General features: G+C 38.7%; 2 protein-coding genes across 2 annotated transcripts; both read right to left on the reverse strand.

Annotated features, from left to right (window-relative positions):
• Positions 1-217: 217 nt before the first annotated feature.
• tvp23b (trans-golgi network vesicle protein 23 homolog B (S. cerevisiae)) lies at positions 218-4,427 on the reverse strand. Its single transcript, XM_023418807.1, has 7 exons — positions 4,351-4,427; positions 2,821-2,894; positions 2,286-2,430; positions 1,410-1,499; positions 1,133-1,258; positions 921-1,049; positions 218-829 (listed from the first exon to the last, which is right to left on the reverse strand). Exons 1-7 carry the CDS (start codon positions 4,360-4,362, stop codon positions 803-805), a joined length of 603 nt encoding a protein of 200 aa, XP_023274575.1. The 5' UTR covers positions 4,363-4,427; the 3' UTR covers positions 218-802.
• A 487-nt stretch (positions 4,428-4,914) lies between these two features.
• Positions 4,915-13,294, reverse strand: trim16 (tripartite motif containing 16). The gene is made up of 6 exons (XM_023418890.2): positions 12,027-13,294; positions 8,665-8,760; positions 8,021-8,254; positions 7,212-7,383; positions 6,748-6,843; positions 4,915-6,414 (listed from the first exon to the last, which is right to left on the reverse strand). The coding sequence occupies exons 1-6, from the start codon at positions 12,732-12,734 to the stop codon at positions 5,816-5,818; spliced, it is 1,905 nt and encodes a 634-aa protein (XP_023274658.1). The 5' UTR covers positions 12,735-13,294; the 3' UTR covers positions 4,915-5,815.
• Between the last annotated feature and the right edge of the window lie 2,025 nt (positions 13,295-15,319).

Consider the following 15,319-nt stretch of genomic DNA (forward strand, 5'->3'; position numbering starts at 1 on the left):
AGGCTGATGTATTGTTACTTTTACTTAAGTAAAAAATTTGAATATTTCTACAACTGGAAAACTTCCTGTTGCGAAATAAAAATACACCTTTGAAAATAGAAATTTTTAAGGCTTCTTCTTAAGCCGCCAAAGAAAGCTAGCCAGATTTAAGCAATTATATTTTCACAAGTTTTACAGTGAGTAACAATTATTTTCATAAATAAAAACTAACACACTGTTCGGAAAAATGTTACAAATGTATTTGCACAAAAGAAGATGTTGCACATAGTTTCTTTACATACATATTTACAAATCTCCTGGAATACTTTACACTGTTACTTTAAAACCGTGTCTATAATACAAACAAAAAGATTTGTACAATAGCTCTCAGAAACTACATGTTTTTATTCTGTTAATTATCATTAAGATGAAAAAGAAAGAGGCAATGAAAACACAAACTAAAGAAGGTATCTGAGGGAGCTGTAAGACAACGGGACACATTAAACGACAATCAGTTGAACATTTCAAACACTTACACCCTTTTTTCACTCATGCATTTACACTTAAGGATCAGTTAAAGTTTGTGAAGGTTTATTGCTGAGCTTCAGTTATGGAAAACAGCTACCAGACCTCTGACCTCTCTGTGGAATCTCTCTCTATTGGGACTGGTTGAGTCACACATTACATTCTAAAGAAAAAGTTAAAGTCTGTTATTTTCAGTTCATGTTGCAAAAAGGTTTCTCTCTATGTATCCACTTGCTAAAAGAATATATATTATAGCATTAAGAATAATGCAAACGTGTTCAAATCGCAGAGCTGCTCTCTATGATTCCTCCTCTTTAGACAGCGCCTGCAAAACAAAAACACAACACACATCAAGACTCTGTGGATAACTGACAATCAACGACTATTCATTGTGTTTTACTCAAAACTGCAGTCACCTGTTTGAGGAACTGTCGTCCAAAGTAATTCGTAGCCATGTTCTTTAGGCTGGTCTTGCCCCCCACTTTACACCGCACATATCCATAGAGGTTGGCCCCTTGCAACACCACACCCATGATCACTATAGGCTGAGTGGAAGATGACAGATATTTATCATTTGACAAGGAAAATGACTGTATGCCAGTTTCAACCTTTAAATCTGAAGACCTACCAGCCATTTAATCCTGAAAGAAAAGAGGGTGCTGAAGGCAAAGATGACCCAGAGGACCGGACAGACAATCAGCCCGAGCCAGAAGATTCGGGACTCGGAATCTGACGCTTGTTGCTTCCCAGTGCCCTGAAAACAGGATATTCTCACAGTTAGGACATCTGCAAATACCATAGGGCCAGCTGACCGTAAACAAGTGCATTTATCAGAGCTCAAAGACCCACAGAACAATAACACCAAGCACAAAAAGCAACATGGGACACGCTGAGGAGCATCCCACCTTCCTCGACTCAAACACCCAGTGGCTTCGTCCATCATCGTCCACCTGGTTCCACCACCTGAGACCAACCATCAACCTCCCAGTGATGTTCTGTAAATGTAGATATTTATGACATTATAATAAAATTGACTAAAAAAAATTGTAAGAATGTAGCTTACGATTATTTTCATTATCGATTAACGTTGCTGAGTCGGAGTATAATGACACAGCCCTTTATAATTTCTCACAGCCCATCTCTGTGTCGTTTTGTCTGATCCACAAAGATATTCAGTTTAATATAATGTATGATGCAGAAAAGCTTCAAATTCTCACATTTAAAAAGCTGGAGCCAGCAAATATTTATCATTTTTGCTTTACAAAATAACTAAAATAATTATTCAATTATATAATCAAAATAGTTACCGATTAATTTTTTGTCAATCGATTAATCGACTAATAATTGCAGCTCTAGAAAAAAGTAATGCCACAAAGCAATTAAGAACTCAGGAAAGTACAGCTCAAAAAGTAAATGAACAAAGGTTATATCAAGTTATCATCAAAAAAATACAGTTATAAAATAGAAAATGTATGACAAGTAAATAAAGTCACAGAGGAAATCTGCACACAAACACATTATATTTTACGTTTTACATACACAAGCATGTGTGTGATGGTCAAGGAAATGGGGTGATAATAACAAAACAATTTAAACAGATTTAAATTTGAATTTACAAAAACTGCTTTCCTTCATGTTGTTGATTCAGCCCTTTATGTGTCAAGAGTAAAGCTCTCCCCTTGAAGAGGGGGGTATTCCCCTGCTCTCCTTATAATATAACTGCGTAACAAAACTCCCTGTTTTTGGAATAGAGAAAATTTATCTTGTAGTAAAAACTTTACCTTTACTGTCCAGAAGTCACATGACAGCAGAAGGATGATTGCGACCATGCAGGCGATGAAACTGCTACTGAAGATCTCACAGAGCAGGTAGACGAGGATGGCACTGACTCTGAAGAAGAGGTGGAAGAAGGACGCCAATGGATGCCTGGGCACAGATTTTTAAATGCAGTGTTGAGTAAGTATTTTCTACATCTTAGAAATACAGAAGTGCTACAGGGCTGCAACTAATCATTATTTTCATTATCAATTCATCTGCATATTATTTTCTCGTCTACCCAGTTTGTCCAAAACAATTACAAAAAGGTAAATATGCCCATTATGATTTCTCAAAGCAACAGGTGAAGTTTTTAATTGTTTGTTTTATTCAACCAAACAGTCAAAAACCCAAATATATTAAGTTTAATATCATATGACAAACAAAAACGATCAAATCCTCAAGTTTCAGAAGCTGGAGCAAACAGATGTTTGGACTTTTTCTTGAAAAGTACTGGACAAGTGTTAACAGCTTACAGCCTTGAATCCCCTGTAAACGTACTTAATGTTTTTCTTTGACCTTTTCCCAATATCCTCCTCCGCATCAAACAGAGACACGTCTTCATCATTGGTATCCTGAGGGATCAATAAGGAAGATACTTTAATCCTTGGAGACACACATGTTTACAAAACAATCTCAACTAAAGCCGGATCTTTGTTTACAGCTGGACTCTGCTCATCACGCCACTTTACAATTTGTAATGATTGCAGGCTCACACACTCATGATTGCATTTCTTATGAATCATTAGGAGAAAAATACACATGCTGATATTTATTTACAAGACATGTACCTGTATCTCCAGCCTTCCATCGTCTCATACCAGATACTATAGCACTAGATCTGCTAATCAAATTCTTTTAAATGTCCAGAAGCTGCACTAAGTGTTTGGCAGAATTGCATTCTCCTTTTATGCATCAGGGCCATGGAATGTAATACAATTACTTTGGAAGCACTCCCCTTATTTAATATATCTAAAAGACTCTTGCAAACTACCCTGAAGGAAACATGTTGTTGTTTGTTTTATATGAGTCACTTAATATGAGATGGACTGTGTTCCAGATATCGATGGCTGGCCTGTATATTTCTCACCTTCTTGTTTAGCTTTTATGTCCCGTTTGTGTCTTATTTTCCTTTATCCTCTCTCTTGTTTAGCTTCTCTGTATTGTCTGTGTTTTATCAAGCGAAATTGTTTGTTTTATTTGTTTTTAATTATTTTCTCTATTAATCAATGAATTGCTTTGTCTGTAAAATGTCGCAAGTTATTATAATTTCCCACAGTTCAAGGGGATGTATTCGAATTTGTTGTTTTGTGCGATCAACAGTCCCAAACCCAAATATATTAATTTTGCTGTGTACAACAATGAAAACCATTAAATTCTCACATTTGAGGAGCTGAAATCATCCAAATTTTGCTTTAAAAAAACTCCACTTATAATAAAGTGTTACTGATCTGGGTAACGCTTTAGTGTTATCTTTTCTGTGTTTAACTAGATACTGAAGCTGCTAAATGAATGCTACTAAGCCTTTTAAATACATTTACCAACTTTAATTAAAAGTGACTAATATACATAAAACGAGGCGAGGTCCAGTTTATCAGCAGGAGTGTTGTTAATGATTTAATTTGTGAGTTCATAGTTTTGTTTGATCATTATAACGATGTAACAGAGGGACAACGGAGCTAACTTTAGCTAGCTATCTTAAGCTACCTCGGTGGTAAAGTTTGAATACACGGCTACAGGCGGAAAACAAACACTCTGTTGTGTGTTCATCAGCAGAAAACTGCTCTATTGTGTGGTTTTGAGAGCGTTAAAGTGAAGTTACGTTACAGTGCAGACGTGTAAATAGCTACTAAACCTATCATGCTAACTACTTAGCAACATTAGCACGACAGCCGTTCAGCTCAGCTGGTAAATACTTTGTACTGATGAGCTAACTTTACAGAGTTTTCAGCCATGTTTAACATGACGCTACTTTCACCGTTTGACATATTGACAGATAAAAGAAAGTATCATTAGAAAAGTGTCACTTACTTCTGTTATCATGTTGAAATTGGAGAAGGCTCTTCCGGTTTACATGCTCAACTCACGTCACTGTGCGCCGGTGTCATGTGACCCACGCGTGCCACGTATTACACAATACGTCATTTTAGCGTCACGTTTCTATTTTGGTTGTTGAATAATTTCTTTAATCTGAGTGTTTACTTTATCTATCTATCTATCTATCTATCTATCTATCTATCTATCTATCTATCTATCTATCTATCTATCTATCTATCTATCTATTAAAAACAGGATGGACAGTTCCACAGTAGACAATTTTCAAAATAAAAGAGGGAAAACATCTGGACTTAATTTTAGGGTTCAGACATATGAAGAAACTTTATTTTAAACCTTGCATGAAATAGTTGAATCCAATCCTTATGTGTGGGCCAAACAAAAATAGATTGTGATTTTACTGTGTTACCAACTTTGTACATGTTTCTTCAATGACAGTCTATTCTACCTTGAACCTTGAACTTGTTCATTCACTACATTAAGTAGGCTACTATGCAAAGGTTTTAAGCACTAAAAGTAAAGTGAGGATGCTTTTAAAAATAAAGCCACAAATAGTTTTTATTTATTAACTAACCCCATACAAAGTGCAGTAAACAGAGAAACGGCTAAATCAAATGAACACTTTAAAAACAGAACCAATTCAAGTGCCATATACTTTGCAGGTAGGTTGTTCCAGCACAGTTCTTCTGTCTCTTCATATGATCCCAGACTCAATGGGGTCAGACCATCTGTTGCAGGACTCTATCTTCTTCTTGTCTCTGAAGATAGTTCTTTGGCGGTATGTTTGGGCTCATTATCCTGCTGTAGAGTGAATCTGAGACCAATCAGATGCCTCCCTGATGGTAATATTTGATGGATAAGAATCTGAAGTACCTTGAAACTGAAGTAATTTTGATTTGAACATGTCTGAGGTCCTGTTGAGCTGTGAATGCAACATCTTGAATATCATAGCAGCATTTCAGTGATAGACTTTGGAAAACTATATTTGATTATTTCTGATGTTGAAGCCAAAACAACATCCCAGGTTATCCACCCAACATCTGTGGTCTGAGTGGCAGGTTTTCCATTTATCCACTGGACAATCTCTAAGGAAATCCATTATAAAACTGAACAAAAGGAGTTTTTCTTTTCTTTCTTTTTGCAAATGAAAATACAAAGTTTTATTTGCATACAGACAATATAGGACATTTCTGAATTCACAGTGTGATGAAAGGTACAGTAACAGAAGTCCCAAATATAAACAGGTGTATAAATATGACTTGGGCCCAAATGAGATAAAAAAAAACAAAAAAAAAACAAAAACAGTTTATCATATTAGTTTTGCAACAAAAGTAATCTAGTGTAAACAAAGTTAACATGGTAAGACTTTTCTTGTTTTCATGTTTTCCCTCCTATATATTCCAGATAATAAGTCTATTTTAGGAAACAGTACAGCTGCTGTTCATGAAGTCACAGCTCCGTTTGCAGGTGAGGTGGGAGGAGAGGGGCTTTTGAGCCGTAATGGTTCTCCAGGTGCCACCAAGGCGACGATATTCTCCTTCTTGGGCAACCAAAAAGCCGGGTAAAGAGGCTCCAGGAACTCTGCCTTGTACTCGTGGATGGGCGTCATGGAGTCTTCCACGCCGTAGAAAGCCAGGAGGCCTCGCATGTAGTCCACATACACCCCGATACGGGTGAACTTCTCCACATTGAGGGGGGTTTCCACACCACTGTGCCAGGCGGAGAATGTGCGTCCGTTCCACTGAAGACACCAGGAGAAGTCATTTCCCGTGATGCAGCTGTTGCTCTCGTTGCCTTTGCGGTCAATGCTCTTGTAGGTCACACCAATGTGCGTGCCCTCGCCACTGATGTCTACTTCAAAGTAGTTCCGGCCCAGATAGAAGCTCTCTGTGGCAAGAACTTGGCGCCAGTTCTCAAACCGCTCAGGTACATCAGGGTAAGGATGCTGCCATGGAGTCGTGTTAGTCACCTTCCTGTTTTCTTCCGTTAGACGCAGGAACTTATGAGCTGTAACATCATCAAAACTCATGTTGGCGGCATCTGGGAGAGGAATTTTAAAATTATAGTTTACTTGACATTGGCTTTGGTGGAGGCTCACTGAGTGCACTTCTAGTTGTGTTTCTTTGTTAATTTGATTGAATAAAAACTCAAATAGAATAAACAAGTGAATTCTGTGTTTATTAGGCCTGAGGACTGGACCAGAAACAGCTGTCACCAATGATCCTCTCTGCCCTCTAATTCCATTAAAGTGCACAGAAACACTATCACCTGCAGTTCTTTCTGTTGCCATGGGATTGAGGGACTTTAACATCCTGACTTCAACTACAGTACCTCTGTCCAATAGCAGATATTTCGAACATATAAAACACTTACACTTGAGGAAGTCAGCATGTGTTACTGGATCTGGTATCGACATGTTCTGTTTCGCTGCAACAATCTCATGAACTGTTGTCTTTATTCCCATTTTGTCTGAAATGGCAGAAAATATATTTGAGCGTGTGAAAACAAAACACAGTTTTATGTTGATTCATGCACAGTGTTCCTACAGCTGGCACAGAAATGCATGAAGGGAAACAAGTATTGGCTGTTTTTCTGCTCCTGTCAGTAACCTGATTTGCCTGACACACAAATGAGGTGAGTCATGAAGCCCACATGTTCATTCTTACCCAATCAGTGCGGCATATTTAGACACATGTTATGTCAGGTTAGCTCCAAACAAACGACACACAGGCAGAAAATTCTTAACATGTGTTAACACGCCCAGATGTACAGATACTAGCTGTTACCGCTAGCGTGTAGGCTTCCCTGGCAGCGGCTTCTGTGCTGCTTGTTCTTACCGTTCTTGCACGTCTCTTTGACTTTCTCTATGTATGAAGACACAAGCATGGCGCAGAGCTCCTGTGTGGAGTCAACGATCACACGACCGAGGGAGTTCAGGCGATCCATCAGGCCGATGTAGACCCCAGGCAGGGAGATATCAGTGGCTTCTTTCTTCCACTCTGAATACTCCTGGAAGACAAACCAGGATTTCAGCAGAATTCATACATTTTTTAGACTTGAATGTAACACGTCTTTCATGGTCAAATCGGTCAAAGTATGAAAAACCTTCCAAATGATTTTTATTCTGATATTTTTCATACTTTTTATGAACCTCATTCTAATTAGCAAGTACATGAACTTATTTATATTTATATCATCTCTATCAGCACTTTCCTGCAGTATATAACAAAAATTCCTAACATAATGAATGAAATAAGACCTGGACCTGGATAAGCAGCAGAAAATGGATGGATGGATGCATGGATGAATTGGCAAGAAATAAATTTATAGTCCACATATGAATTTTACATAAGAGATCTAGGACAATGGTACTGGGTATTCTTGCTACTTTTGGTTGAAATCACACCCACTAACATTGTAGAAGTGCTGTTATTGCCAATGGCGGGCTGGAAAAAATATTAAAGACCTTTGTAAATGAAATGTAACTGTGACTTTTTAAAACCTTCTACGGCTTTTTAATCATTTTTCAAGACTTGCAGATACCCTGACAAACACGGTGTCATCCAGGAACAAGAACATGAGGGTTCTTTATCCTTGAGAAACTATCAATGGCACCATGTCTCAGACTCCATCCTGGTGGTGTTACCTGTAAGAAATCCACATCATTCTTGTTCCTGGAGAGCTTCTCCATCTGTGCCTGAGTCTTCTTCAGCTCCGTGCACCTCTGCTCCAGGTGGACCCGGATGCCCTCGGCTTGCCTCAGCGCCTGCTTCTCCTCGCCCTCCAGGATCTCCGTGACCTCCCTCTTGGCCCTCTCCATCACCGCCTGCAGCTCCTCAAACTGGCTGTTGATCACCGCCCGTACGTCAGTCACCGATTGCTGCAGGGTAGAGTTTTTTAATTTCTCATCACATATGGACTGAGATCTCTTTACATCCTGAGAGAGAGGAAGTTACGAATGTGAAAGCAGTGACAAATAACAGCTAAGGCGTGCATCAGATCACATGACGTTATGTAACTGCAACTTTACTGAGGGGACACTTCATTACCTCATCATCACACGAAACTACAGGAAAAAATGGACTTCCTCCCACACCGCAGGGAAAACTTTCAGGTTTGGGAGGCGCTGATACCTCAGCCTTTATAGGCCGGAGGATTCTCAAGCCAAAAATAGAAGACGCCAACTCATTTTTACACAATCTTGTGACATTCATGTGACACACACACACACACACACACACACACACACACACAGTGAGATGAGGTTTGAGATGAGTCATATGTGTTTACCTCTATGGTGACTGTGTTTAATTGTAGTTTGTTGATAGCGTTCTCTGCTGCTGTCACCGTCTTCACCATCTCAGTCTGCTTCTCCCTCAGTTCCTTCTGTAAACACGAGAAGAAGAATAGAACAGGCTTCAGCAAGACTCTGCACAGAAACCACAAACCATGCTGTAATGCTGAAAATATGCCCAATCGGAAAAAATATGTATAAATGTAAACTTCTGGGTTTCTGTTGTTTCCTATTTTCCCTCTACTCTGTAGTAAAGTCATACATCCTCTTCTACACTCTGATATTTGTGGTTTTCAAGGCACTGACTTTTTGTTTTGAAGATTCAAGTTTGAATTCCTCAGGCAGGTCCAGGCAACTCTAGAGCTGAAGCTGGTGTTCAAGGAGATTACTGTTCCATAAGGTTTAGGCCCTAAGGGGAATGCTACATTTCCTTTGTTTCATATGGCGAGACTGGCCATCAAGTCCATGTTAAAAATTAATCAACCTTAAGTTTTTTAAAGCTACTATATAAATACCCTACAGCTAAAACATGTACTAATAATATACCTAAGAATTTATGTTGGAAAGGGGTACAGGATGTTCTCTCTCCCAGCTCTTTGTATCAGTTTTAAACTACTTGCAGGAATATTTAAATAGCCACATGCTACGAGTGTTAGCCAGTAAGGCTAGTTATGTATTGTGTCAAGCACACACAATACAAATGTTTAGCCCACATGGATTTATAAGACAACAACAGCTGCAGTGGTGAGTGTGACAGAAACACGTTAATGTACGTTAAAATCAATATAAACTTATTCGCAGACAATTCTGTGATGTATTTACCCAAGGAAAAATCTATACTTCGCTTGAGTGTTTTGTTGTCTCAAGTTAAAAAAAATTATATTTGTGATCATATGTACCTGCTCTCAACCTCAGTCACCTGATCTCAACTTGAACCAAAGCAGATTTTTACACTTTCTGCTGAAATTCAACTTGAAACCTTAGTGACTTTAAAACTTTGCTTAAAACTAATTCTTATAATCTTCAATTTCTACATTGGTAGTTCCATATGTTCCACAACACTTTTGACCCCTACCTTGAATTGTACCATTGTATTAATATTTGTGATTTTTTGTTTTTGTTTGTTTTTGTCACAGAATCTTGGGAAGTTCTTTACAAATAGAGATATTATTATCAGTGATGGAAGGGTTTCAAAGTCTTTATGTGCTGTTACTTACCTCCTGTGAGTATATAGCATATATAAAGCTAATGATATGCTACACACTATATAGTATATCATTGAATTATTATTATTATTTATGCATTAAAGCTTCAACAGCATTTGACTCTTGTTGGTTGAGGTGGAACTTATTTTTAACTATTTGTATGATTATTTTCACTACAGACTAACCTGCTGTTTATCTAGCTGATCAATCTGTTTGGTTTGTAAAACATCAGAAAATAATGTCTTGTTCTGTCCGACCAGTAGTTCAAACCTCAAAATGATTTGATGTTTATTGTAATTTAAGAATTAGTAAAGCAGGAAATTCTGCAATCTGAGAAGCTGAAACAATGAAATCTTTATTTAACATCATTTAACTATGTTCTGAAGTTATTTCAGGAAAACTTCTGAAAAAAATTCTGGAAATCCCTCCTGAATAGAGGTAAGTGTTGTTAAATGCTGTTGTGTAATGCCGGATGTTTACCTCTCTACTGTATGTTTATGGGTTTATTTGTGGTTTTAACTAAATCTAAACCCCTTCAGTGGACAGTAGCATCAAACAAAGCAGAGGTCTGAGTCATGTAGAGAGGTCTCCAAAAAGTAGAGTTTCTAAAATGGAACATGAGCTCTGAACAGGAAGTTATTTCACTCTATTGTCTTCTATGTTTTTCTGAGTGTTGGTGTCTGTCCTGTGGAAATAAATGTCTATGAAAGGGAACAGGGAGAGTTGAAAAGTGTGAGTTCATTTCCTCTTTAGCAGCATCTACTTTCATTTAAACTTTTGTAGTATTAATTCCCTTCTTGTTTTCTATTAATTTTAAGACAAAGTTTTGCAGGACGGTAGCAGACACTGGTATTTTCACTTACATTTCCAAACAGCTTACTGACACTACAAGCTTCCCTGCAGTGTTTGCTCTACAGCTCTAATGAAGCAGTTTGAGGTTTTGCGACAACACACTCTTCAAATAACAGGTGGAGGCTAAGAGCTACAGATCTGTGCAGGAATGTTGACTGGCCTGAACCTGAGGGTCATGAACTGTCAAAAAGAAAGAGACAAATGACACTTTAGCTGAAGCTCAAGCGTTCTCTGCGTCAGAGCAGCTAAATAGATTCTAGTATCAAGTTTCCAGACTGCTTCAAAGGCAAATAATGCTGTTAATCAAACATGGAGCGAGCTCATTACATGACCTTTACAATGGATACTGAGTCAGAATTACTGGTTTAATTGGATTAAGTATCGAAAGCTGCATTGTAGAATGTGGGAACAACCGCAATGTATTTTGGAGATACAGCTCATCCCCTCTGCACCGGCGCTGAAGGTTAGATCCATCAAAGCCACTCAGTCGGACATGTGAAAGCACCAGTGTGATACTTTAAGGTTTACTTCTAAGCTCCTGATATTAAATTACAAATGGATGGCACTTGTTCTGTCATATTTCATTCATTTGATCTTGAAAACTTTTATTTACTCTATACTCCTTTATGTTTTTATGTATCTGCTCAGACCGTGGTGGACTCCTCCTTGGCCACATATCAAAAAATAAACAATAAAAGACAAACACTCAGCAAGGCTGAATGTGAGATTTAAAAAGAATACTTGGTCTAAAGTTCAAAAACTGCTGCAACTAAGAATTATTTATATCGCAGATGACTTTTTTTGATAAATCAGTTAATAATGTCGTTTATAAAATGTCAAAAATATGTGAAAAATGTCTATTAAAAGTTCCTGGAGATTAGTTTTGTCCAACCAACAGTTAAAAACCAAAGAAATTTAAAGCGATAGAAAAGAGAGAAAAGCAAAGACCAGCAGTTCCCAACTGATGGGTCAGGAAACTTAAAATAAACCTGTGGGCTCAAGAGATGATTAAAGTGATAATAAAGGATATAATCTGTTAAAGAAAATTATATATTTTTTCTGACTTTTTTGTCTGTTTTTCAAGTGAAATATTGGAAGCTTTCCCCTCTACATGTTTCTAAAAGAAGACAAATCTGAGGAGAAGGTGTCCACACTGGGATATAAACTGTGATGTTGGGTTTGGCTTTTAACTCATTCTATTTTCTAACTGGAAATACTAGACCAAAGATGAACATGAGAAATCTAGATGTATGAACTCTCAGTTTTGAGGAGTTCTAATTGAAGTATACAAGAACACTTGCCTCTATCTGCCGCCGAGCCTCCACCACAGGGACGGTGTTGTGGCCCGTGTGCTCCTCCGCCACGCAGTCCTGACAGATGCAGCAGGCATCGGCGCAGCAGAAGATCTCCAGGGGCCACTTGTGGCTCTCGCAGGTCCTCCTCTCGATGTCCCTGAGCGGCTCCACCAGCCGGTGGTTCTGAAACTTCGGGTTCTCCAGGTGAGGCCGGAGGTGGGCCTCGCAGTACGACACCAGGCAGGTGAGGCAGGACTTGAGGGCCCTGCAGGGGCTCTCGATACAGGAGTCGCACACCACATCGTCGGGGCCCAAAGGTTCCTCTTTCACCTCTTCTTCTTTTGCCTCCTCTTTTTCTCCAGTTTCTGACTCTGCTTCTTTCTCCTCCTCTTCATCCTCCGGCTTCTTGGGGTCCTCTGACTCCTTCAGATCCTCTTGGATCTTGATCTCCTCTGCGATCTTAGAGTCCTGATTCTGCTCCTCTTTGCTGTTAATCACCGGAGCTTCAGCTTTTGTTCCGTTGTGTTTCAGAGCATCAGGTTCAGGCTTGTCAGGACACTGCAGACACTTGGGACACACTTTGTCCCAAAGGCAGGAGCCACAGAATGAGTGACCACAGGCCGCCGGCTTGTCTCCACTCAGCACACCTGAGCAGCCAGCACACTGTTGCTGTTTGGAGGTGGGAGCTGCTTCTACAGCTGCTGTATCTGCCATGTCTCCAGTGAAGCTCCCAGGCTTCACTTCCACTCTTGAATGCCCTCTGGAAATAACTGGCTGAGCCGCTTCAGTTCCTGGATCACACTGAAGAGCCTGGAAAGCCACACCTAGACGATGTGAACGTCAGTCCAAGGCCTTATAGTTTCAGTCTAAATGTTATCCGCCCCCTCAGCACTCACATGCAACCAGGCAGACAGGCCAGCAAACAGTGATACACACCCCCGTGCACAATCACTGCCCTCCCCTCCCCTGAGGTAAAAGAGAAACCACAGGGTGGAGCTCGCGCTGCAACCGAGGAACACAGAGGTGTAGAGTTTCATTCCTCTACATGCACTGTGTTTGATCATAGACTGAAACTCACAAGTTCAATTGTGCACACACACTTGTTTACTCACCGCGCTGATGAAATCACTGAGTGCACTGTCACTCTGTCGTATCTGTCCTGAACCGATCTCCATGAAACTGAGGAAATCATCGCTGCAGCCTTTTGTCTGCTCAGCCGCTTCCTCTCTTCCACATGCCACATTCCTGCTGCTCCAAAATGCCAAGTGGAAAATCTAATGTAAACCAGTGATTGAATGAATCAGCATGAAGCATAGAGAAGAGTTCCGAGCAGACACTGCCACCCAGTGACCAGAGCCAGAGATCATCAGAGAATTACCCTGAGGGACTCTTTACTCTCATGTCTGTGTGAAAAAGTTCTAAGAAACATTTATCAAGTGGATCCTACTCACATCTACATGCAGCAGCAGCTGTCATGTGGTCATGTGATTAATCACATGTGTGCTCAGCCAATTGGAGACTTGGATTTTACCTCCTTTTGTTCTTTTATTTTTTAAATAATTCCTACTGTTTTGCTGAGTTTTATGATTTTTTTTATATGTTTTATACTTCAGTTTACTTATATCATCTTAATTATGTGTTTTTATTTGATTTTAGTCATCAACCAAATTATCTCATGATCTCATTAAACCAGGTCTTAGAATAGATCTCATCTGTCAGTCAGACACCTTGTTGATTTTAAATGTGCCCTATAGAAATAAACTGACTTGGATTTTTGCTGTGATTGTGTTCTGTAAATACCAGTATGATTTATTTAAGGATCATATATTAGTGTGAAATCTTTAATAAATTTAATTAACAACAACAACAACAACAACAACAACAACTGGCTTCTAACCATAAAAACTGGGGTGAAATTATATATGAATGTCAGGGATTGTAAACAAAACTAATGACAGCATTATTCTTGCTGTTTGGACCTGGGAGGAATGTAAAAAAAGAAGGAAATTTCAATCAAAGTGTGTCTAGAAAACAGCAGCTACAAAAAATACCCTATTCTGAATTGAATATATTATTCCAGGCTTTCTGTGGGATTCACTAAATTATATTTAAGACTTTCTAAGACCTTGTTAATACTACACAAAATGCAATTTTACACATTTTTCGAACTCTACTGATTAAAGAATGATAGAGCAAAAATTGAATTATCAATTATTTATTAAGTGCATGAATTTACTGACATTTATATCATTTTTCTTTGCAGAAAATAATAATAATTCCTTGTGTTGTAATGAATGAGTTGACCTGACCTGGACCCAGATAAGTGGTAGAAAAATGATGGAGGGATTCACTTATTAAAACTAATTTTCAATACATTCTTATAATACTGAATTCAGTGCTTTTAATACTTGTCTGTGTGTTGCAGTCATTATACAATATGTGGACAGGCTGCTTTCCAGAGACCCCTGAGTGCTTTCAAATTAAAGCTGCATTCACAAATGCATATTAATAATTATATATAAAGAATGGACCTAATGACTGTGTGGTTCCTCTTGGCTCTGTGGTGGTTTTTCTTTTAGCATCTTTCTTTGTTTTGGTTTTTAAGTCTGTTTCCAGACACAAGCAGGAAGTTAGAGACACAGTGAAGCATTCAGCCACTAAAAAAACAGATATTTCTCTCAGGAGTTGGTGGAAATCAAACCAGAGCTAAAAGCAGAGTGAATATTGAACTTACATTCATTGTGTGTCCAGAAACATGACAGTAAATGACGATGATCTTGCTCTGCTGTTGCTAACCATTTAAATGTTGTGTTCACAGCTTGGTCTGCTCCCCCCAAGTGGCCAAACAAATCAATTAACACTTCATTATAGTATTTATTCTTATAGTTTATTATAGTTATTATTTATTACTTATTAGGGATGTAACGATGCATCGCAAGACAGTTAAAAATCGATGCAAAACGGCTGAGATGAAAAATGAATCGCGATGCCTTTTATATCAGCAGAGGGCGGTGCCAACTTACCACCGCCGCCATGTCTCTCGTTCCGTCTGAACCAATACCTGACAGTGACGTACGACGTCTAACACCTAGTGACGTATGACGTCCAACACATGAAATCAAAAGTAGATTACGCCCTCTGCTGTTTAAAAAGGGCATCGCGATTCATTTTTCATCTCAGCCGATTTGTGTCGATTTTTAACTGTCTCGCGATGCATTACATCCCTATTACTTATAGTATATAAGTATTTTTATGTCAAAAAATCACTTTTATTCTGAAATGTGTGAGTAGGAGCATTT

Source organism: Seriola lalandi, unplaced genomic scaffold (assembly GCF_002814215.2).
Source record: "Seriola lalandi dorsalis isolate HSWRI2012SDOR001 ecotype SW California unplaced genomic scaffold, Sedor1 jcf7180002054585, whole genome shotgun sequence".
In the NCBI taxonomy this organism is placed as follows: domain Eukaryota; kingdom Metazoa; phylum Chordata; class Actinopteri; order Carangiformes; family Carangidae; genus Seriola; species Seriola lalandi.